The 23505-nt window shown below is 37.5% G+C and overlaps 1 protein-coding gene across 1 annotated transcript in view; it reads right to left on the minus strand.

Annotated features, from left to right (window-relative positions):
• Nucleotides 1-2320: 2320 nt before the first annotated feature.
• The window catches only part of mettl15 (methyltransferase 15, mitochondrial 12S rRNA N4-cytidine), a 79695-nt gene continuing 58510 nt past the window's right edge, over nt 2321-23505 (minus strand). Inside the window, exons 4-6 of the mRNA XM_079811076.1 lie at nt 19237-19428; nt 14060-14238; nt 2321-4990 (exon numbers count right to left, since the gene is read on the minus strand). Coding sequence (XP_079667202.1) covers nt 4530-4990; nt 14060-14238; nt 19237-19428 — 832 coding nt within the window. The 3' untranslated portion in view covers nt 2321-4529. The remainder of the gene's footprint in view (nt 4991-14059; nt 14239-19236; nt 19429-23505) is intronic.

Here is a 23505-nt window from a genome sequence, read left to right on the forward strand (position 1 = left end):
ATGGGAATATACTGTACTTCAGAGATATTTCAATCATAAGAATTTCTTGTGTTTTTGAAAAAAAAAAAACATTTATTTCATAATGCGCAAATAGATTTTTATTTATTTCAAAATAATTAACCCCCCCACCCCACAATGCAGATGTATTTTCACAGCCATCTTTGATCATATTCACCAAGGATGCCAATAATTGACTATGACTGCATCTATTTTTTATTTTAATTATGTATAATATTATTGTATATACTGTAAAATTATAATACAATCATGTATGCATTGAATTATATTCTGTATATAATTTTTAGATAGACTGTCTAACTGTAACGTGCATATTCTTTTATGTTCTGTTTTGTTTTTACTGGGTTTGCTCTTGAGTTCCTATTTAGTTTCCCTGGCAGTTAATTGTTTTCCACACACCTGTTTCTTTTCTCCTTGGTTACGTTCCCTGTGTATTTAAGCCTCGAGTTCTTTGTGTTCAGTGACTGGTATTGTTAATGTTATGTGGTTGTGTCTGTGTACTTTAAAATGTTGTTATTAGTTTGTTAAGAGTAATTAATTAAAAAGCTATAAAAACTATTATGCAAGTAAAAAATATAGAAATAAAAAATTATATATCTTTCTACATTATTATCTGTCCTCCACACACACACACCCCCCACACACACACACACACACACACACCGCCTCCCACCCTCCCTCCATTACTATAATAATGGTGGATGTCTATTCTGACTTTAAACCGAAATCTCCCTCTTCCAAGGTGACTCCATCTCCACAAATAGCATCTCCCCTGCTGCCAAAACCTTCCCAAATGTCTGAGGTAGCTTTCAGATAATGGACAAAAAAGACTTCTAATTAAAGTTAATTAGCAGGTGCGCCATGCTGTGATTCTGTTGACTTTTGAGATTCTTTATTCCCATCATGCACGGTATTTTTGTAGTCTTTTTCTAGCAGTACACACTTCCGAAAGTAATGTTCTGATGGTGATGCTATGCTGCTTTGAGTGGCAGAAGTCAACATCTACTTGTGTGTTCCCAGAGTATCCGTAGCGCTCCCCCTCTCAGAGACTAAAAGTGAAGTTACGGATGGTTCTGAGATCTGAAGGAAAAGTTTTGTGAAGTGAATGATGCTACATGTTCATGTGACTGCATCAGTGCTGCCAACGCACACCACAGCCAGAAGGGTCAGCCTGAAATAAACTTACACCAGAGCCAAGAAATCCTCTTTAGCTCCCTCTCTCTCAGCGAGAGCTCCATCACAGTTCACAAACTGCTTGCTTTTGTTTTTGCAAAACTCTGTAAGTGTAAAAAATGCTAATGCACGCGACTGCAGTGTGACACAACCATAGCGTTCTATATTAACTTCGTTCACTTACTTTTCAGTCACCTTTTTTACAATCGACACCTACTGTATATTCATTCTGTTTTACTAGAGACTGACAGTACATTTGTTGTTTTGTCAAATGCAATGTCATATCTAAGAATTCGTCAATGTACTTTGATTTAACGGCAAGACAACGTATTTGGATGTGATTAGAATCGCTGTGCCGCTATCTTAAATCTCACTCTCTCGATCATCACATAACATCTTTCCAAGCCTCATCTCACAGCAGGATCAAGGCTTCACAGTTGACACATATTAGTATGCAGGCAGCTTGTGAGAGGGGCTGTGACGTCAGCAGGAGTAGAGAGGGTGGAAAAGGTGTCCGAGGGAGAGCAGAGGCTCTGGCTGATCGCACCATTATTAGAACAGCAAACACGCTTAAACACCATTAAGTTCTATGTTACATGTGCCGTTTAGTTTCCACGGTAACGACAGGGAGGTGTATATTTAGAGCTGATGGAATAAGATCGTGAAGGAGAGGTAGAGATTTGGTGGTGGAGTAAGAAGCAGATGCAATTTATCAAAAAAGAAAAAATCTTTGACTTGATTGAGTCACAAAGTATTTAGAGCCTCTGAGCTGATTCATACCAGGCTGACCAATCCAAACTAATTAAAAAGAGATCTTTTTATCTTCTTTTCTTCTCTCCAACAGTCCTTTCAGTAAGAGACTACAAGAAACTCACTGGAGAACAGGAGACCAGCTTCTTGTTTTGTTTGAGAATTTGTTTTGGGTCTATAAATCTTGACCAGTTGGAGGCAGCACTGTCTTCAATCCATGCATTTCAAACCCTGAACCCATGTTACTTTACTGTAAGGTCACTGTTCCTGGCAACACTAGCATCATTTTCTGGAAAATAAACATGAATGAATCAGCGTAGGTTTAAAGAGAGGATATTGATCGTAACATATTTGGTAAAGAAACAGACTAATGTATATAAAAGCTATTTATTGTAGTAATTCCGGTGTCACTTCAAGGTCCCATTAGTCAATGCATTAAAGCAATACATTTGTTTTATTAATCTTTGTTAACATTAGCTAATAAAAACACAACTGTTCACTGTAAGTTCATTTTAGCTCAGCCCATTTATTAATATTAACACATACATCCATTGATTTTAATAATGTATTAGTAAATGTTGAAGTTAACATTAACTATGATTAATAAATGCTTTTGTTAGTCCATATTAACTAATGTTAACAAATGGAACCTTATTGTAAAGTGTTGCCGTCTTTCCAAATCTGTTTATAAAAAAGGCATTAATCTTCTTATTACAAATAAAATAGGTAATATCAATACTTTCCTTATTTATAGTAAATAATTTATAAAAAAAAATGATTTGCAAAAGGAAAACAAAAAAAGTTTCTAATTCAATGAAATATAACAGTTGATTGAACAATTCATTCTTATTTAGGACTGTAGAGCTGCACAACATTCTCGTTCAGAGTGAAAGGATATAATAAGGTGTTAAAATCAGAGGCTTTGAACTCAGAGGAAATATTTTGATCCTGTATCACACGGCTGGTGAGGTGTTAGGGTATATGCATGTGAATCAGATGTGAAGCGACTCAGCGGCTGGAGTACAGTACACAAGGCGCTGAGTATTACCATGGCAGCTGAATCCCACCCGAGTCCTGCAGGTGTGTGACTCACCCCCACTAGCTCAACAAAGGGAGAGAGGCCGCCGCATAGAGACGCAATCTCTTCGTGTATCTCTCTCCTTTGCTATGTCACATGCTGCATTTTCTTTCATTTGTGATATACATGCAGGTACAAGTAAAACTAATTATTGAAAAATACAAAAAATGTTCGATTCATCAGTTGTTGACTGGATGGAGAAAGAGCTCATAAAGCTTTCCATTGAAAGAAAGGGGTTTGATTTAAGCAGACTAAATTATTGGAGAAGTCCAGCATACATCACCAGAGAGAAGTCTGACATTTTACCGGAAGTTTGAGTTATGACAATTTTACGGGGTCAAAAAACAACAACAAAATTATATATGAATGAATAAATTGTTCACAAAAAGATGAACAACATGCATTTAGAAGACTTTTTTCAACCCATCTGCATTAAACTGCATAAAAATAATAAGCAATAACACTATACTGCTGGGAAATTTTATGACGTTTTTTAAATGATACCAGTTAGCACATTTGGCAGCCCTAATACTAACTAAATGTATCTAAACGACAACTAACAATGACACAGTGAAAGTGAAAACTAAACTGAAAAGAATAAATTAGAAATAACAACTGGAAAGGAAATAAAAACAGAACTAAACATTCAAATATCAAATGAAAAAAATGCACTTACACTAGTTTAGGGTCCAATTCTCACTAATCTCACTAATACAAGCACATATTAAAGGGATAGTTCATCAAAAAATGAATTTCTTTCTCCTGCTGAACACAAAGAAAGATATTTGGAAGAATGTTTGTAACCAAGCTGATCTCGGCAGATCATTGACTACCACGGTATTTTTACCCCCCACTATGGAAGTCATTGGATGCATCTCAATCAGCTCCCTAGTTCAGTAGTCAGGGCACTGATCAGGGAGTCAGCCCATTGACTGATTCCCTGATCAGTGCCCTGACTACTGAACTAGGGAGCTGATTGAGATGCACCCAATGGTTACAAACATTCTTCCAAATATCTTCCTTTGTGTTCAGCAGAACAAATACATTTATTCAGGTTTGGAACAACTTGAGCATGACTAAATGATGACAGAATTTTCATTTTTGGGTGAACTATATTTAATGCCTTATTCTACATGGCCTTATTCTACATCCCTTAATCCTACCCAATACCTGAACTTAACTACATTACTAACTATTAATAAGCAGTAATTAGGAGTTTATTGAGGCAAAAGTCGTAGTTAATAGTTAGTTAACAGTCAGAATTGGACCCTAATCTAAAGTGTGACCAAGAAATCTAACCCCTCGACCAGATATGCAAAGAGTTCATGAACTTAACATAGAGTACACAAAGTCCATCCAGAATTCATGCCCACGTAATCACGCATGTAATTTCAACAAATTACAAAAACAAATTCTGGATTTCTTTGCTTTATTTTGTACTGAAACTACACATGAAAAAGTTCAATTAGCAATCTAGTTTCAGTTACTCTGGTTGAATTTTCACCACTGTCTATCGTCTTACTGCTGTTCTGAGTTTAGCTGATCGAGCTCTAGGATTCTCCTGCACCTCTTCCTCACATGGCTTTATCACTTTCTTCAGACTGACCCAATGAGCGCTCTCTCGCCCCCTCTCCCCTTCTTCATTCTCTTCCTCCTCCTCCTCCTCGTGCTCCTCTCTCTCTAATCCATGCTGGGCTTTGGCTCGCTGGCGAATGCTGCGGCGTGGTGGGGCAGCCAGGTCCTCTCCACGAAGAAAACGCTTGGCCAGCCGGTCCTCCAAGGAATGGAAGGTGAGAACACAGAGTCGCCCTTTGGGACGGAGCAGAGTTTGCGCCACATGCAGGCCTGCGTGCAACTCGTTCAGCTCGTCGTTTACAAATATCCGTAAGGCCTGGAAGGTTTTGGTGGCAACATGTGAAGGCCGCTGCAGGCGGTCACGTCGGGCGTACAACGCGCTGGCTGGGAATGCTCCTAAAACAAGAGAGGCAGATATTAAGTTATTAAGTTAACAGAATGTGTTGCAAGGTTCCTTTAAAAAAATCCATTATTTGAACTGCATACTTTCACTAGTCTTTTGTTTGAGTTTAGTCAGTTATCGCTCCATTTAAAAGATATGAATTGATTCACATATATATTCCAAATTGGTGCCTATTTAGTTCAAATATCTTTTAGAGCAGTGGGCCCATAACATTTTTTTACCACTTCATCAACACCAAACTCATTTTATTAATTATCAGTTAGATCAGATGTTCTTCACTTTGGCCCAACCTTGATCAAACTCATCTCCTTGTAACTTGTAATGGACCGTTTTCACATTTTCACACAGGTTCTCAGAAGCAAAAGTCGTCATAGTTGAGTGCAACAGAAAATATCATTTTTGTATTTTCATTTGCTCCAATAGCAAAAGAAAAATATGTGATAGAGTTTCCACAACTTTCCAAAAGAGGGAGAAAATGACTGATTACGTTGGTCAGAACAGATAAAGATATAAAATTTGCCATCACTCTCTCAGCCGTTGTATTAGAAACACCCCCGCATCAGAATGAATTATAAATTACAATATGAAAAACTTAACTAGTTTTGTGATGTTGATAACATTTGTAGGAAGGCCAACCAGTTGGAGTGGAAAAGGAAATTAAGTTCTGTACAAAAAGTTATTGCGTAATCTTCACTATTCCCTAGTCCACTAATACAGTTCACTTGAAGAAGTGAATGAAAATGTGCGAGCGAATTCGAACAGCCATTGAGTGTACATCGGCAGTACACTTGTTATTGCGGTGCAATGTGGGATTGAATAAGTGCACTCAATGATGTCCACTATGGTTTCGGACACCATTACAAATGGCTGTCCCCTCAAATAATTCCCTATTTGAGGGTATAGGAGCCTACTTCGGATTTAGCCGGTGAAAAGGGTCTATCCTGAAGAACTTGATGAGCTTTTTCAGGGGTGTTTGATTGGGGTTGGAGCTAAACTCTGCAGGAAAGCAGACCTCGACGACCAGAGTTGAGAACCCCTGATTTAGATGTACCATTAAATATCTTAAATATTATTTAAGTTACTTTAAATGTTTCATTCTTCTTCTTCATTTTTTTAAATACTTTTATTTGTTGAAAAACAGACTCACCAAGTAGCACATATTGTCATCTACACAAATTTGGAATTCAGGATGATTGGGACACTTTTTGTCATTGAGAAAAAGTGTCCCTGGTTCACAGAAGCACTGCAGGTGCGTAATGTGACAATATGTGAATCCTTATGTTCTGTTGTTTATGCTGCTATTTGTGCATGCAAAGCTAAACCCCAGGAAAAATACATATTTGTGCGATTTTAATGGGTCAACAGACACCCGTCTATTCTAATTTGATTTAATTTTAAGTTAATTTTTAACATTCTAGTCATTTAACGGTTAATGATCGATAAATGAGCTTCGGTGTTCTGACTTGTTCAAGAAAATAATCTAAATGAACAAAATGCTCACATTACTTCACGCTAACATAAAAACTTACGTACACAAGCTGAGACCTGACGTGAGATTTGATCGTAGCCACCGTTTACATCCATATTGATAAATGCTTTTTATAAATATAAAATCATTTTTATTTATATTTTTGATCATTATAAAATAATGTTTATCATTATCATTTAATCATCGCAAACACAAAGCGGTCCCTTTTATCTCAGACAAGTTAAACAAGTGAAAATACTTTAAACTGTTTTTGTTGTTGTTTTTACAAGTAAATAAAAGTGTAATTCACTAATTTGCATTATTTGCATTATTCTATTTACACTTTCCATGGTAATACATTCCAAAATCTGAAAAGAGACAACAAAAACCTCATATACTGTAATGCAATTGCCTTTACATTTGAAACAACAGTAAAACAATATATAATTGTAGTCAATATATAATGTATGCCTTGTAGTTGAATAATTTGGCTCAAGATCTCATGTGCTGGCCCTTTTCTGGCTTCATGAAGTACATTATTCAGTATGATGGAAGATTTTCGCAAAAACAATCGAGAAGCAAATTCCTCATCAAAAAGAAAAAAGTGCTGTACACTTTAAGAACATATAAACAAAGAGACAAACACACTGAAAGATGAACACCGCTAGGGACACACACGGGATCATTCCAGATCAGTATGTGTGATGAAACAGTGGTTTTGAAAAATAAACAGGCTGTTCTACAAAGCTCCCAAAGCTCATGGAGAGATCCATGCTGTATATTGTGCTGAGATGAATTTGTTCAGTCTGAGCAAGGGGAGGTGACTTTGTGTCCTGAAATGACAACTTGCAGAGCTTTAAGTTGCACATAGAAAGGACACAGAGACTCTGCTCATGATACACACAAGTTGTCTTATTAGAGGACCGTGAACAAAAATATGAGCATACAATATACAGTATATTCACATATATGCAAATATAGCCATGAAAAACAACTATAAAGTGAAGCTTATGATAATGCTGTAATGGTTATTTCTGATTTCTGAATGGCAGCAACATCCAGATAATCATATGGATATTTTTTTTAACTTATTTGAGCTAAAAAGTGGTCAAAATGATCATTTTTCAGCCATTAGGAACATTGTAGACAAATTAACTACTGGTTATGCTGCACATCACAACAAAACAGTGGCTACACTTATGTTTGACATTGGTTTATTTTTAGATATGTTTGATACATTTTGAACTATTATCTAACATACATAAAAATAAGAATAAGTGACTAAAAATAGCACTGTCACGACAGCACTAAATGTTAGCATGTCTGTGATTGATAGTTGTTGTTTTTTTAACCCCACCATTCACGGCTTCTGATAAACCTTTTTTCCCTAATATTGTTTTAATAGTTTACCGAAAAAAAAAAAAAAAAAAAAAATTCTGTCATCATTTAATCACATTCATGTCACCTCATAACAAAGGCTTGATTTTTTTTTTTCAGTAGAACATCAAGACAATTTGCCCACAGAATGAAATTCAATAGACTGTCTTTCAAGAGACTTTTGAAGAAACAGTCATACAGGTTTGCAACAAAGTAAATGTTCACAGCATTTTTGGGTGAACTTGAACTATCCCTTTAAAAGGCAACTTAACTACTATATGCAAAAAAAGGTATATATGAAAAATGTATAGAAAAATCTGAAATTATGCAGAAGAAATTATTATTTTTTTTTTTCACCTTGTCCTTCAGGTCTTCAATATGAACATGTTGTATGTATGTGAAAGAAAGAAAGAAAGAAAGAAAGAAAGAAAGAAAGAAAGAAAGAAAGAAAGAAAGAAAGAAAGAAAAAAAGAAAGAAAGAAAGAAAAAAAGAAAGAAAAAAAGAAAGAAAGAAAGAAAGAAAGAAAGAAAGAAAGAAAAAGAAAGAAAGAAAGTTAGTTCTGATGTGAGTGCCATATAGCTTCATGCTGACGAATGAGTGGAGGAGATGGAGAAATACACAACTAAAGAAAAAGAGAGGTGTTGCATTTCTCAAGTCTTGCGTTTCTGGGCTTGGAGGAGCGAGACATTGGTCAATCAATAAGACCACATGCCTCTGCCCAGTCATAAGGGAGTGAGCGAGGAAGAGGAAAATTTGAAACAGACAAAAATGAAAAGGAATAAAAACTGAGCAGAGAATAAATAGATATATAGACACAGAAAGACAGGCCAGGAAACAGGCAGTTAAGAAAACAAGTTTAAAGAAGGCTATGTGATTTGGATTGATAAAAATTAATAAGAGTAATGTACAACAACAATCAAGTTCAGATTTAACAGGCAGTAAAAATGCATCATAAAATATAATGTGTATTGCAGCAATGTAAAAAAAAAAAAATCCCAATTTTGGAAAGAAAGCATCAAACAAATAATCAAAGCTCAATAGCCTATAGCCTATAGGATACAAAGTGAATAAATACACCAATCAGTCTGTTCCTGTTAGCTCAATGGGTGCTCTCCTCACATTCCAAGCAGCAATCGCTATTGATTCTCCATAATTGGCCATGAATCCTGATGGGTGTGACAATGAGAACAGCCTCTGCCTAATTACCTCTACATTCAAAATTAACTCACTTTATAAAAAACAATGTTTACACAGAAGCCTATGGGCTGTACATTGTAAACAGGCAAAGATTTATGTCAGCTTCCTTTAAAAAACAAACAAACAAAAAAGGTCACCAATTTTTTCTACTACTAACCTTGATTTAAAGATAACTTTAAAACATTAAATCGTTTAAACCAATTTGAACAATGGAAACATTTGAATAATTCCCCTGCTTAATGGGTCATATTTATATTATACTTAATTATATATATATATTATATTAAACATAGGCTATTAGAAAGTCAAGTCAAATGTAGTGAAAATGACACGTTGTTTAATGGAAATGTAATTGGCTGCCAGTCTTTTATGAGAGTGCAGGGATTAGAGGGTAACACCCTGCTCATGGTTCTGATAATTGACAGTATGTCTTTATTTGGATCAAACTGATTACTGCATGACATCCTTCTGTAATAGAGGAAGGGAAAAAGATCTCTCTTGAACGAGGCTCAGCACAAGCACATTTCAGCTTGAATAGAGGGCTTATTCTTTGTCTGACCGTGAAGTGAATTATGGATTTCCTTTTGTAATTCCTCTTAATTAAACACAATCTCGCATTGCTTTAAGGAATGAACAGGGGGCAGGACTATCGTTCTGAAATTCAAGGCTGTGTTATTCCAAACATCATTTAACTGATCAAGATCAATGGATAAAAACAAAGGCAAATGCTTAAATGACGGTATTTAAAACATTGTTCTGGAATTCCATTAGTGGAAAACATTTTAATCTAACTTTCATATATACATATGAGTCCCTCAGTTGTCCTCAGTGTGAAAAGATGGATCTCAAAAATCAATACAGTCACTGATGAAAAGGGTTCAAATATGCAAAAGATGCTGGAAAACCAAAGAATTTGTAGGACCTAGTGGATTTTTCTGAAGAACATTGGGCAGTTCAACTGCTCAGGACAAACAAGGGACCCATGAACATCCATCACAAAACAAATAAAAAGCCGTGGATCATACAGTGTATGTAAACTTTTGAACTTTGTATAAATTCAACTTTTATTTGTCTTGTGGACTATATGTAAACATCTTTTATGTAAAATATCTTATTCAGGACAGTACTAAATAAAAAAATGCCATGCATTTTCTGTGATCCCTCTCATTTTGCAGATTCTGCAAGAATTCAGTTTAACACGATAAAATATTTGAACGCAATTAACGCAGCATCCATTTTTTTTCCCAGCATTTTTTAGCCATAGCGTTACACGATATGATTACACTCTTATTCATTCACACTAAAGTCCTAAACGCTTCACCCCTGAGATCTGTAAGTCTCGTTTCAGAACAACAGAGATTGAACTACCATGCTACAATTATGTTCAAATGCATTTGTCCAAATGTCATCAAACTCCTAAAGTGAATTGATTGAAACGTGCCTCACGTTTGACTCATCCACCGATTCTCACTTGAGAAAGGAACTGAGAAATAACGCAGGTCAGGTTAACACATGGATCTGGCCAAGAAACACTTAGCATTTAAATGTTAGGTTGTACACCCAAGCACTTGATTGATTCTCAATGAAAATGGCGTGAGACGGCGTTGTGACTCAGTAAATGGTTTATTCCTCATTTATCATGGCACACAGATATGGCTAAAGGGTGAATATGTTCGTTGAAAAGACTCAATCCTGCATATGCTATGACAACACACTGATGACTCATTTCCAGCAAATGTGTCTCACGGACACTTACATATTTCTCCTTGTTCACCTCTGGGAAAGAAAAGAGCAATAAGTGAAAGAGAGAGACAGAACTGAAATTAAAGCCTTCCATCTTCTTGTTTACCCTGAAGAGTTAACTAAAATTTGCACAACATTTCCCAATCTATGTTGATCACATCATATTTCCAGTAAGAACGGAGATGAAGGGTCCTATATTATTCTGTAGTGCCAATTTATGCTTAGAGCTTTTTAGAAAGCTCAGAAAGGGTCGTTACAAGTGCCTTGTTCCTGGGTGAGGTTGGCAGTATCTCTTATGCACAAGACTTTCAAAGAGTAATGCTTCCTTATTACCTAGTAAATCCCCCTCTATATACGCAACAGGCTGCATAGGGACACAGAACCTCATGAATGTTATGTGAGGCTGAAAGGGCAGCGTTGCCATTGGCTGCCAGGGTGGGAACTCTATAGAGACAGCAGTTTGATTTTGTTGACTGTCCACAAAAATGACTGTTAATGGAAAGTTATCAAGAAGGTAGGGGTCCAAAAAGGTCCAAAAGGTCCAAAAGTCAAGTTGATTTATAATTTTTTTATTACAAATTATATTATCAGTATAACAATTTGAGTGAAAAGTTGAATGGAAAAAAACAACAACATGAATTGAGACAACATGAGAATTGTGCTTCAATGGAAGAACACATGGCCAGAGTCACAATCCTAAAACATGCTGTTTATTTCCAGGCTTAAATTAGTTTTTGAATCCCATATTTTCAATGTGTTCTCAGACTTTTGAACCCCAGTGTATTTGTCCCTATGACAGAAATAAGTTCAGTTTCCATTACCTATTTGTGGCAAAAGGTGCAGCCAATTGTGTTCGTTGTTTACAGTCTCTTGCAACACGTCAAGACGCATCGTGATATTGTTCCTTGTATTTTCATCTCGCAGTCTCAATGCCAGAAGTATGTCTGAAGTTGAATGAGACACTAAATCCCAAGTTACTCAAAGACAACAATTGACTGCTTTGAATAAAAAGATTCTGCTAAATACTAATTAAATAGCTGGATGCTAAGCTACACCAGGAAGTGTTATCCACATTCTGAATCAAAGGAGGTAGCAATCCTCAATAGATATCACAGGGATCATTCAGCCAAATATGAAAATTCTGTCATCATTTACACACCCTTATGTCATTCCAAACTGAACACAAATGAAAATATTTTGTGCACTTTTATTGGTCTATTTTTGCTTGATTGTATTGTGCTCCACAGAAAATAGACAGTCCTACAGATTGGGAATGACATTAGTGTGAGTAAATGATGACAGATATTTCATTTTAGGGTGAACTATCCCCCTTGAGGTTGAAATAAAACTAGATTTTGTGTCAAACAAACAAAGAGAAAAAAATATATCCTGTTTTACAAAAGGAACTGCCAAAAAAAGTTAGAGTAGTATCATGGAGAGCGAACTCCAGCTAGCATGCGTATAGACTTTAAGGACTACCTTAATTCCAAAACTGTGATGTGGGCCTCAGGAAACTCAGGAGAAAGCGAAAGATCAATTTTCATCAGCGCTCCAACAAGTCTGCTTCTCAACCAGTGATCAATAGTGGGCTGATTAGTGTCTCTTACAGTGATATTAAAGCATGACCAGCAGCTTAGACAACTGTTTAACCATGCTGTCAAAACCTGTGAGCTGCTCCAAATGAATCTGAACATTTTATGGTAAAGTTGGATAGATGGCTTCAAGGTGTATGAGAGGGTCGGGTCGGTGTGGCTGTCTGGGGTCAATGAGGGAGCGTGTTACTGGCTCTAAGCCAGTTTTGTGCTGACGCTCATTATGATTCAAAGTGGTCTGATATGTAGAAAGCTGATCTGCGCATTGGGATTGAGGGACACTTTCCTTAGGGAATCTGGATAATCTTCTGTCACGCCAGCTGGGTTCATACTGATGAGAATATTAGACTGCCGTGACCTCGTCTCTTCTCTAATGTGTTTGACTATATAGAGCGGATTCCCCATTTTAACATGGAATAAACCCTTCCAACCAGTAACTATTGTAGACTGAAAAAACTGAAAAATTAGTCTAGGAAAACAATTTTCACAAATAATTACAAAGAAACAGCAAGAAACACGAATAAACATGACATTTTAAAGTAGAAAGGCTAAACTGGTATTTTCTTTGTTTTATTTCGTTTCTTTTGTTATCATTGTTACAGTGCAAAAAGCAAAGAAATAAATGATGCTAAACAAAGGAAACGTGTTTGTCAAAAGGACTGTGACTGGTGACTATTACGATACACAGCAACCAAGGTGGGTTCAGGAACTCGCCTCCAAAAGCAAGGGCAGAGAGGTATTGTGGTGCTTTGGTTGCTCATGTAAGGAAACAAAGAGCTCATAAGAGGGAGAACTCCCATGATGCCCATTGTTATGGTGTCTAAACCCCTCCCTTTCCTCAATCATCAGCACTGATAAATACACACGTATACAAATGCACACATATCATCCCTCCTCCTGCTCCATCAATTGCTTCCCTTGGCAACGGTAATGCCGGCAGCCCACCACTGACCCCCAGGGACCCTCGGGAGTCAGAAGCTTCCAGATTGATTGGAATAAACATTGTTGTTGACTCGCTCTACTCTTCAAAGAAGATCAAACAAATGCCCTTAGTCACACCTGTTCTCCCGGCGTGACGCATGTGCTTGCCTCGTGCTACCGTCATCTTCTGAAGTGACTATCTATCTCGTCGCCAGCGTCAGGCTATGGAAACAGCGCCGGCAAAAATAAAGCAGCCGATAAATATAATATCAAAAAGCATCAAGCTGCCGCAATGTGGTGCGTGTGACGCGTGCGTTTCGAGAAGTGTGTTGGTGGGGGTGCAGTGAAGGGCACGAAAAGGGAGGGAGCGAGTGTGAGAAACAAATCAAAGGGTACAAGGAGGGGGGAGTCTGGGGGAGGAGAGGATGGGAGTGCGAGTCTAAATACGAATTAAGGAAAGGGGCTAAAAAACGCATCAAACCCCACCTGCAGGTTTTCGCTACTGCTCCCCCAATCACTTCGGTTTTTATTAATAACAGCCTTGTCAATCGCAAAGCATGTTTTGCTGATGGATACTCAGACAGTGAGAAACAGGCAGCTGAGTGGGGGGAAGGAGAACGGCAGAGATTTCGGATTAGAAAATGCCATCTTTTCTCCCCTTCTCTTTTTCCAGGACAAATAGGTCCCATAGGGAGAGTTTTGCATTAATATCGCTCTCTCTCCTCGCCTCACTCTAGTGTAGGGAATTAATGAGGGGGGGTACCTGCTACGATGCTGGCCAGTTGCAGGGTCCGGCCGATGGGGTAGACGCTGCGTGCCTGTGCGATGGCCGCCGCAATTTTCCTGGTGTGCCGCTCCTCCCCGTACGCGGCCAGCACGGACGCAAGCGCCTGTTGATCCAAGGCGTTGACCACGTCAGCCGCGCAGGGCATGTCGGGGTACCTACGCACAAAGAGGAGCCCAATTAAGCAGCTTGACGTCACAAGTTCCTGGCTGACAGAAGCCAAGCCTGACAGCTCTAAGACACCAGTGAAAACCCCTCCCACCCTTCCCACTCTGGGAGATGTGGGCTTGAGATCTATAAAAAGAGAGAGAGCGTGTGTGTACATGAGAGAGAACAGGAGGGAGAAGCGGTTAGCGACAAATATAAAAATATCAAATCATGATCTGAATTATGCATTCGCTTTTGCTTTCTTTAGGAAAATCTGTACGCACACTCGGGGAAGAACAAAGAAACCAGGGTAAATGAGACAAAGTTACACACCTACATAAAGGGGATATATATTAGCTTACTAATACGAATAAAACTTAATATTTCATCTAGTCAGTTTCAGTCGGCAGCTGCTCGGCACACTTGCACATACATACTGTGATTCATATACTCACAATAATTCATATTTTCCCTAAACATACTGACTCAGCTGTTCAGGTCTTCATATTTGTACTTGGGTAATTATTTCCTAAGATTTGGGTTTGATACCTTGGGTTCTGAATGGCATATCTCGTTGTCTCTGTACTAAGGGTGAGGGAAACAAAGAAAAACTGAGCTCTCAGGCACACAAATTGTGTAGAATTGACTTTGAATCAGATTTTAACCAGAAATTGATCGGGCAAGTGATCTAACAATGAATTAAATGTTAAATTCTGACGTATAAATACTGAAATAGTAGTTTCTTATACTTCAAAATATGTTTGTGTACTCTCACTGACACTGGAAAGTGAGCAAGTGCAAAAGCAGTTTCAATCATTCATCTCTTGGAGTCAACTTTATCCATGAAAGGCATGCAACACACGAGAGATGAGATGCATGATGAACCTTTTATCAAAACCTTTCTTTTTGAATCAATGCCGTTCTGTATCTCACATTAACCTTGGATGTTTTCTCTCCTATTTAGTTTGTCATTCATGTGGGCACAACTAAGAGCACAGAATGAGTAACTCAAACCGAGAGACATGCTGATTAATGCAAAGTATGCTCTGTTCTTCTTGAAGGCCAGCTAGAATCGGCTGACAGTATCATGCTGTCGTAAAGTTTAATTCTTGTGTAAATAAAGCATATTCATATGTGGTGAGCAGGACCTGGAACGACCTGCACTATATCTTGCCCTTTCTCTTTTTCCTTTGGGTGTCTCTCCCTCTCTCTCTCTCTTTTTTCAACCATTTCATCTCGCCCCCAGAAAAAAAGTTCAGTCAGTTACAGTGGGTGGGATTTCCACCTCATTATCACAGTGAAAACTTTGTCAAAACTTCCTAATAAGAGAGGAAGCCACTAGTTCTTCTTCAAATCAGAGGGAAACAGTGGTTGGCATGTGAGGTGTAAAAGATGATAGCAATGATAAAACACCATTCAAGGGCTGTTTCCGAAATCGCCCCCCTATACCCTTAAATAGGGCATTATTTGAAGGGAGAGCAATTTGTAGTGGTGTCCAAAACCTTAGTGGACATTATTGAGTGTACTCATTCAATCCCACAATGCACTGCAATAACGAGTGTACAACTGATGTATGCTTAGCAACTAGAGAATACCCGTAATGCACTGTGAGCGTCCTGCGTCTGAATAGAAGGTTGTGCCTACAGCTGAATCATCCCATCCATCTATTTTCCAAACCGATGGTCCAATATGGGTACAGCATAATATCATACAGGTATAAATTCCTTTTTAATTGATTATAAAAATGTTTCATTAAGGTTTATACACAGTTTCCATGACAGACCATTTCCATTCCATCTTACTACTGCTGCCAGTTCGCTAAGTTTCAAATAATTATTCAAATGTAAGCACAAACTATGCAAAAGCGGTAGTCTTTCCAGTGTACTCCAGGCATTGTCCGAATTCCCTCACTCGTTTTCATTCACTCTCTCAAGTGAACTTTATTACTGGACTAATGTAGGAAATAGTTAATGAGGCTATAGAGGGCGATTCCGGATACAGCCTAGGTCAGTGTTTCCCATATCCTGGACCTAGAGTGTCCACGACACTGCACAGTCTGTTGCTGCGTCCCAATTCGCATACTGTCCGTCCTAAATAGTATTCGAAATTAGAATGAATGTGTCCCAAATTGTATTATGCAGGACGTGAAAAAAATAACTGCGCTGGGCTGAAACTAGCAAAAAAACATGCATGGTGCCACATTGCACCGGGTGTATGATAGGGCCCTTTGTGATTGGTTTATTTATAGGTGAAAGGGTGGGAAGGTTTTATTAAAAATAGCCATCAGATCAAACTGTTGAGTATTATTTGTTTAAAAATAATTGCCAAGTCTATTTATATTCCTATAATGCATTAACTATTTGTAAAGTGATATTTCACCCTAAAATTATGTGATTGTTTACTTACATGTCATTTCAAACCCATATGCTGTTCATTTTGTTCTTTGAAATACAAAATTAGAATTTTTGAAAATTATGCAGCTCACATTATAATTCTTAGATCTGATATCAATCTTTACTATTTTATTATCTTATTTTTTTTTTTATATGGGTATACTTTTGAGTTAAATGTGACTTCATATTAATCATTTAATAAAGCTTCTATCACTCAATATTTATCTAGCAAATTTAATTGGCTCAGAATTGTGTGACTGCATGTCTCTTCCAACATTCGCGTTGATGCGTCCTGTTTCAACCGCTTGTTTACGTCTCTGTACAGACTTCAGCAAGACACCCGCGTCAGAAACGAGTTTATTTTTTAGGCATCTCAGATCTGTAAATCTGCTTTGTCTGTAAATTATGGTTTTATATATATGTTTTCAAAGCACGTCATAGCAATCATAACAGTGGCCATTTACTGACAAGTCTTAAAGGAGCCTCCCCTTAAAAATGGATCATTTCAGACAGAGGGTCAGAATGTGGGTTGAAAATACTAATTTTTCCAAACCTTGTAGGTCGAAATGTAAATTTTTTAACCTGGGACTCACAGTACTGCACATTTTTTTATGTCTTCCTGATTTAACACCTGATTCAGGTCATCAGCTCATGAACTGATAATGTGTGATAGAAGAAACATACAAAATGTGCAGTGTTGTGGGTCCTCAAGAACAGGAGCCCATACAATGATATTAGTTGAACAAACTCAGGATTATGGAATGAGTTGAATTGACAAACCCAAACCAACCCAATCACGCTTTGTTGGTTCCACGACACTGATCATCAACTTTCTTTGTCAACTTGGGATTTTATCCGGAGTTCATGAATAATTATGGAGTGCATGCACATGAAAGTGTGACAGTAGCGAACAGCCAATCACATGCCTTAAAACATGGAGAAACTGCGATTCAATTCTTGTGAGAGAGTCAGCGTGATTCAATTCTCTCTTCTGGTGAAGATTGAGATAAAAAAACATGAAGAATTTGACCAAGAGGACAACTGAAAGAAAACATCTTGCTATATCAGTGCATACTATATTAACTGTAATTTTATATAGTTGATAATATAGATATACAGAGACTCACATGCAAGCTCACATGTAGCCTTTTCTATTGATTCTAAATTTATATGAAATATTATTTATATGAAATATTATCTGTATAAATGTATATACATTTAAACTAAATGCTTAATAATTGTTAAACTAAAAGTGCTCATTTATATTGGATTATGGGTATAATAAGTATATAAATAGAATATTAATCATAAAACAAAAGCCAGACGATTTTGTCTTTAAAATCTTTTACTATGTAGTGATCTTTATTATGAAGCAAGAGAAACTGGGGAGTGACTTATTGCATCAGAGATGTGTCACTTTGTTGACAGCTGAATTGTCTAATTTTGGTTTGAGATCTTTTTTTCATTGAGTGTAATTTACAATGGTGATGAACAACGCTAAAAGAATAGACTGGGTAAACCCAGCCTGATCTGCCAGCGATTTGATTTCGCCCGGTAACTCAGTCTGGAAACCCGTACATTCACTTCTACTGCTTCTGTTACACTTTTGCGGGAACCAATCACAGACTGGCTTATCCACCTGACCTGCTATTGGAGGGATTATCAAGATGACGGCAAGAGAAGCGATGGGTCATTGCCCGTTGATCACGCCTCTTGTTGTCTGAATGGTTGACGGACTATCCAATTGCGTACAGAGTCATTTGAATTATGCTTGTTTATCACGCCTCTGGTGGTCTGATTGGTTGAAGGACTATCCAATTGTGTACAGAGTCATTTAATTTATGCGCAATTATGCTCACGTGTGCAGTAGAAAATACAGAGCAGACTCCCCAGACCAATGTTCAATCTTAAATTGAGCTTGGTCTGGTGATAGGCAGACAACTAAAAGAAGCCATTTTCATCAAACTAAACTGAAACATTCCTGGCTAGCCACCTAAATTGGCTTCATGGTATAGGATTGAAAACCAATGTCCTAAGAAATACCTTCTCTTTGGGGGTCCTTCTCGCTACACTGTACAAATAAAAATCAGGTCTCCAATTGAAAATGTTCTAGTGACCGTTCACATCTAAATTTTTTAGTTGGCCAAATTGAATTTCTGTGAATTAAATTGCATCAATTCACAGAAATTTAATTTGGCCAACTGAAAAATGTATATGTAGAAATTTTTCAATTGGAGACCTGAATTTTTTTTACAGTGTACCTAAATTAGTTCTGTTCATTCACCCACAATCTTAAAGCTAACATTCCATGTGTCCCACAAAGCTCTGCCTTTGAAACACCAGGCTCTGCTGTGCTTAGTCATATTTTTATTATATTAAGCTGTTATTATGTTATGCCTTACACCTGTGGCAGAATCAGTTTTGAACAGCTATAATAGAGAAGCATGGAGACTCTGTAGATGTAATCAATAACCGTGTGAGCCAAGAATAACAACTGTGGCCATGAGTGTGTATTGAGAGTGAATCAGACATTACTAACAGCATAAATGATTGTTGGAACAATAGTGACAATGAGTCCTTCTACTGAAAAGAAGGGAGCTGAGGTAGTAGTCAAACCTGTCTCCATCCATCCTCATGTCTAGCGGTCCATCCTTGCTGAGGGAGAAGCCCCTTTCTGCTGAATCCATCTGTATGGAGGAGCAACCAGCATCCAGAAGAGCAGCATCCACACATCCTGGACCCAAACCCAATGCTGGAAGCAGGTTATTCAGCTCACTGAACCTCCCTAGTACTGGCTTCACCTGGCCCCTTAACAAAAGAGAAATTGAGAATAGAAAATAATATGAAGACAAGGAGTCACAATTGCTCTTTTCATATGATCTTATGCTCACCAAGGCTGCATTTATTTGATCAAAAATACAATACAACAGTAATATTGTGTAAACATAAAATAACTTTAATACATTTTACTCCAGCCTTCAGTGTCTGTCACATGATCCTTCAGAAATCATTTTAATATGCTGATTTGTGCTCAACAAACATTTCTTATTATTATCAATGTTGAAAACAGTTGTGCTGCTTTATATAGAAAGTTATATAGATACATAGAAAGTTCAAAAACATTTATTTTAAATAAAAATCTTTTATAACATTATAAATGTCAATATTGATCAATTTAATGCATCTTTGCTGAATAAAAGTATTAATAAAAATAAAGTTTTTTTTTTTTTTTTTTAACTCCCCCAAAAATTTTGAAAGGTAGTGTATATATTTTTTGCTTTCATTAAGTCCAGTTATAATGTTACTCAAGGTTTCCTATTCCTACCCAACAACAGTCATAATTTAGTTTTCCATGATAATTTTTCACCCTCTCTCTCTCTGCTAAAGATTCTGATTTCTGCTTTTTGTACCGTCAAGACTTACAGGCGTCTTCACATCTGAAATGAGTAACAGCGCTTACGGGTTGCGTTTGCAGTCAGATTTAACATAATTTGTGGTGCTGCATCTTTCAGTAACACCATTTGCAAAGCTTGCATTCATTGTGACACTGAAATGTGCCTTACAAACTGTTAAGGTCAGACTAACATGGGGCCTGATCAGAGACATTGTTAAAAATAAACATCAGCCACTCATTTCTAATGCTGGAAGCCAGAAACAACAAAACCTTTGGTGAACTTTCTCCATATCTGACTCTTATCATTAGTTACAAAATAGAAAAACAGCTTCTGGTGTTTAGAATAACAGTATATGTTCTGCTTCCCCTTTATAACTTGATATTGGCCCAAGCTGTTGAATACCAACTCAGTGGCGTACAGCAAATGCTTGAGTGATCATACTGGGGATAAACCAGTCTTACACCGTGTCTACACCACGCAGCAACAGCTTGAGGCTGTCAACTCAGGATGCGACGAAGCGACCGTTGCAAATCCATTTGTTCTTCATGTCAGAAGTAGCGTATAAAGTATGTCAGAAATAGAACGGGCATCAGTTTACTGTTGGGAGTTTGTCGTGCCACTTCAAGTTGTATCCAGTGTAGACAGCATCACTGAATATAATGGGTTCTATTTGCTTTTGTCGTGTCACGTCAGGCCGCTCTCGTCTGGGGTAGTAACTAAAAACTCAAACGAATAAAATCCTTTTTTGAATAACTGAAATATAGCTGAAATAAAATACATATATATTAGAAGAAAAACTTGCACTATCAAAAATTAGATTATTTAAATGTTATATAAAAATGTTACCTTGACAACTAACTAAAATTAAAAAAAAACCTCTAAAAACAAAACCTAAAAAAAAAGACAAAAGCACAAGTTTACTGAAAGTAATATTAAATTGAAAACCGAAAAGTCAAATTAAAAGCTAAATCAAAATATGAATAAATGTAATAGTGTATAAATAATACTAAATGCTAATAATACTAATAATAAATACTAAACCCTAAAAACTTTGAAAAAAGCTGAAGAAAAAAATGACATAGAAACCATTTTAAAAATGTGTTAGAAACAAATTTGGTGATCATATATTACTGAACATACAAAATTCTAAATATATTCTTTTAGGATTCTGACTTACAAAGGCAACCCATATTAAAAATAAATGTTGTATGATTCCTATCATTTTCTAAATGCAAATTCTTAAATGGTGTAATTTTGTCTATAACATATCTGATATATATATTTAATATATGCTGCTATTTATTTTAACATTTTACAATGGGCAAATTTCATAAAACAAATGTCATGAAACGAAACCGATCAGCAGTGATATTTATATATATTTTCTTATGAGTAAACTTGATGATAAAATGTGAATTCATTTTTCATATGTCTTATTTAAAGTTGCATAGGATCTACACACTTAAATCTTCTTTGTACATGGTCATTTCTGCTTTTATATATTTAGTTTCCACACAGAAGCGAGCTTCACATTTTACAGAGCTGAATAAACTGTGGCAGGTGTTCTGCCTCTGTAGGGCTGGTTACCTAGGCACTAAGTTCTTAGTGGGTGTCCAAAGACTACTGCAGCTCATAAGCTGTATGAAGGAAAAGAGAGATAGACCAAATAATATGTGTCCCACAGGGAAGGTAACAAAATATCATTTATTTATCACCTTGGAGACCAGAAGATGAGAGTTGTGAGAAAGCACTGTCGCAGCTTAAACTTAATTGAAAAACAGACACACATACACATACATACACACACAAACCAATGAATACACGGGGATGTGTACAAAAACGCATGCATGCGAAGGCTACATGATTATTATGTAACCATCGACGCACACATTTGTAGGGGAGTGCGAATATTAGAGTATGTGTGTGACGTTTCAGTTGACTTGAAGTGGAGGTGTTGGTTTGACGTGAGTATTGACGGTGTCTCTTTAATCCTCAGTCATTCAGATGGAATCGTGGGCGTTTTTTTCTTTTTCACTATTGCTTTAATTCACTTTCTTCACAGTTATGAGTAACACAGGCACAGTCTAGTCTCAGACCACACACACACACACACACACACACACACACATTATAGCTACACATACATGAATACAGTTTAAAAAGATCCTGATGAAGCTGAAACGCAAGACATAAGCTTTCAGGCATCACCTCAGTCCCTCCTGACTCTCTTTCTCCCTGCATCTCCTCCTGAGTTCCTTCCCCAGCACTGAAGAGCCATTCATTTTTCATGTGACCTTTAGACAGCCTGTGTGCAGAGAAAAGCCCAGGTAGGCAACTATAAATCAGACAGCAGAGAAGCAAATGAGGCGGAGAACACTAGGGGTCCCTTGCAGAGGCAGAGGTGGTTAATTTGGCCGCGTTGGCTTTGCAGTCATGCTAAACACGCGGATTCCCCTCCCTGACTCGTGCTAAACTCTCTACATGATATGAACAAAAAAAGTGCAGAGGATGCGGGAGAAAAATCACCTCCTCCACCTCGGAGGTCATCAAAGTTCTTCTTCACCCACTCACGCGGCTGGCTGAGGGCTTTACCCATAGGATTCTGGGGTGCCTGCGTCCACACACCCACAGCCAGCTGAAAGATCAAGGGTGAGGGAGCTGCTCGGCTCTCGCCCCCGCTGCAAGGGCTTCCCTCAGTTCTCAGTGCTGCGGAAGGGGCTTTCTATCTCTCTCTCGCTCCTACCCTCCTCCTCGTTCGCTCAGTACCTTCATTAATTTGCTGGAAAATCTATAGTGAGGCATTCTCTTGCCCGCCCACACAAACACATAGACTCCGCAAGAGCGGTAAGACCCCGTCCTCCCTCCCGGTCCATGGATCGGTGAGTTCGGAGGGAGAAAGAGAGAGGCTGTGAGAGACAGAACGCTGCCTCTGCTGTTGCATCCCGTGTCAATACGCAGTCAATTTAGGGCCTCAAAGGAGCCAGACTTCACTGCAGTAGTTTATTTTCATTGTTAAGTGGTTTTCCTAATATGTAGATGAAGTTCAGGCGTCTATATTGGTACAAAAACAGATTTGCCACATCGAACAACATAGCCTGAAACCACAGGCAATATGATCCTGAGCATAAAGTACAACCATTCTGAGTGACCACTTAAGCTAATTAGGCTTCGGCACAGCAAGATTGTGACATGAAATATACAAAATGCTTCTCAGATATTCATTTTGAGCAACAAAATTTATTGCCTGAATACATAGAACAGTCGCGGTGCCTCTGCAAGCAAGATTTTCATTACTGAACTTTCACAATATACTCAATATTTCCACTGTTGAGTCTTAAGAGGGCTTATGCATGTTCGGTTTGGGTTCGATGAAAGATTCTTATTTCTTATGAAAGATCACTGTATTTTGTGGACTATTATACTTTATTTGCTGCTAGCATGTACACTTTATAATTACTCTAATTACAAGATCTATTTATCAAAAGCAAAA

This window comes from Gobio gobio (genome assembly GCF_949357685.1).
Source record: "Gobio gobio genome assembly, chromosome: 2".
Classification (NCBI taxonomy): Eukaryota; Metazoa; Chordata; class Actinopteri; order Cypriniformes; family Gobionidae; genus Gobio; species Gobio gobio.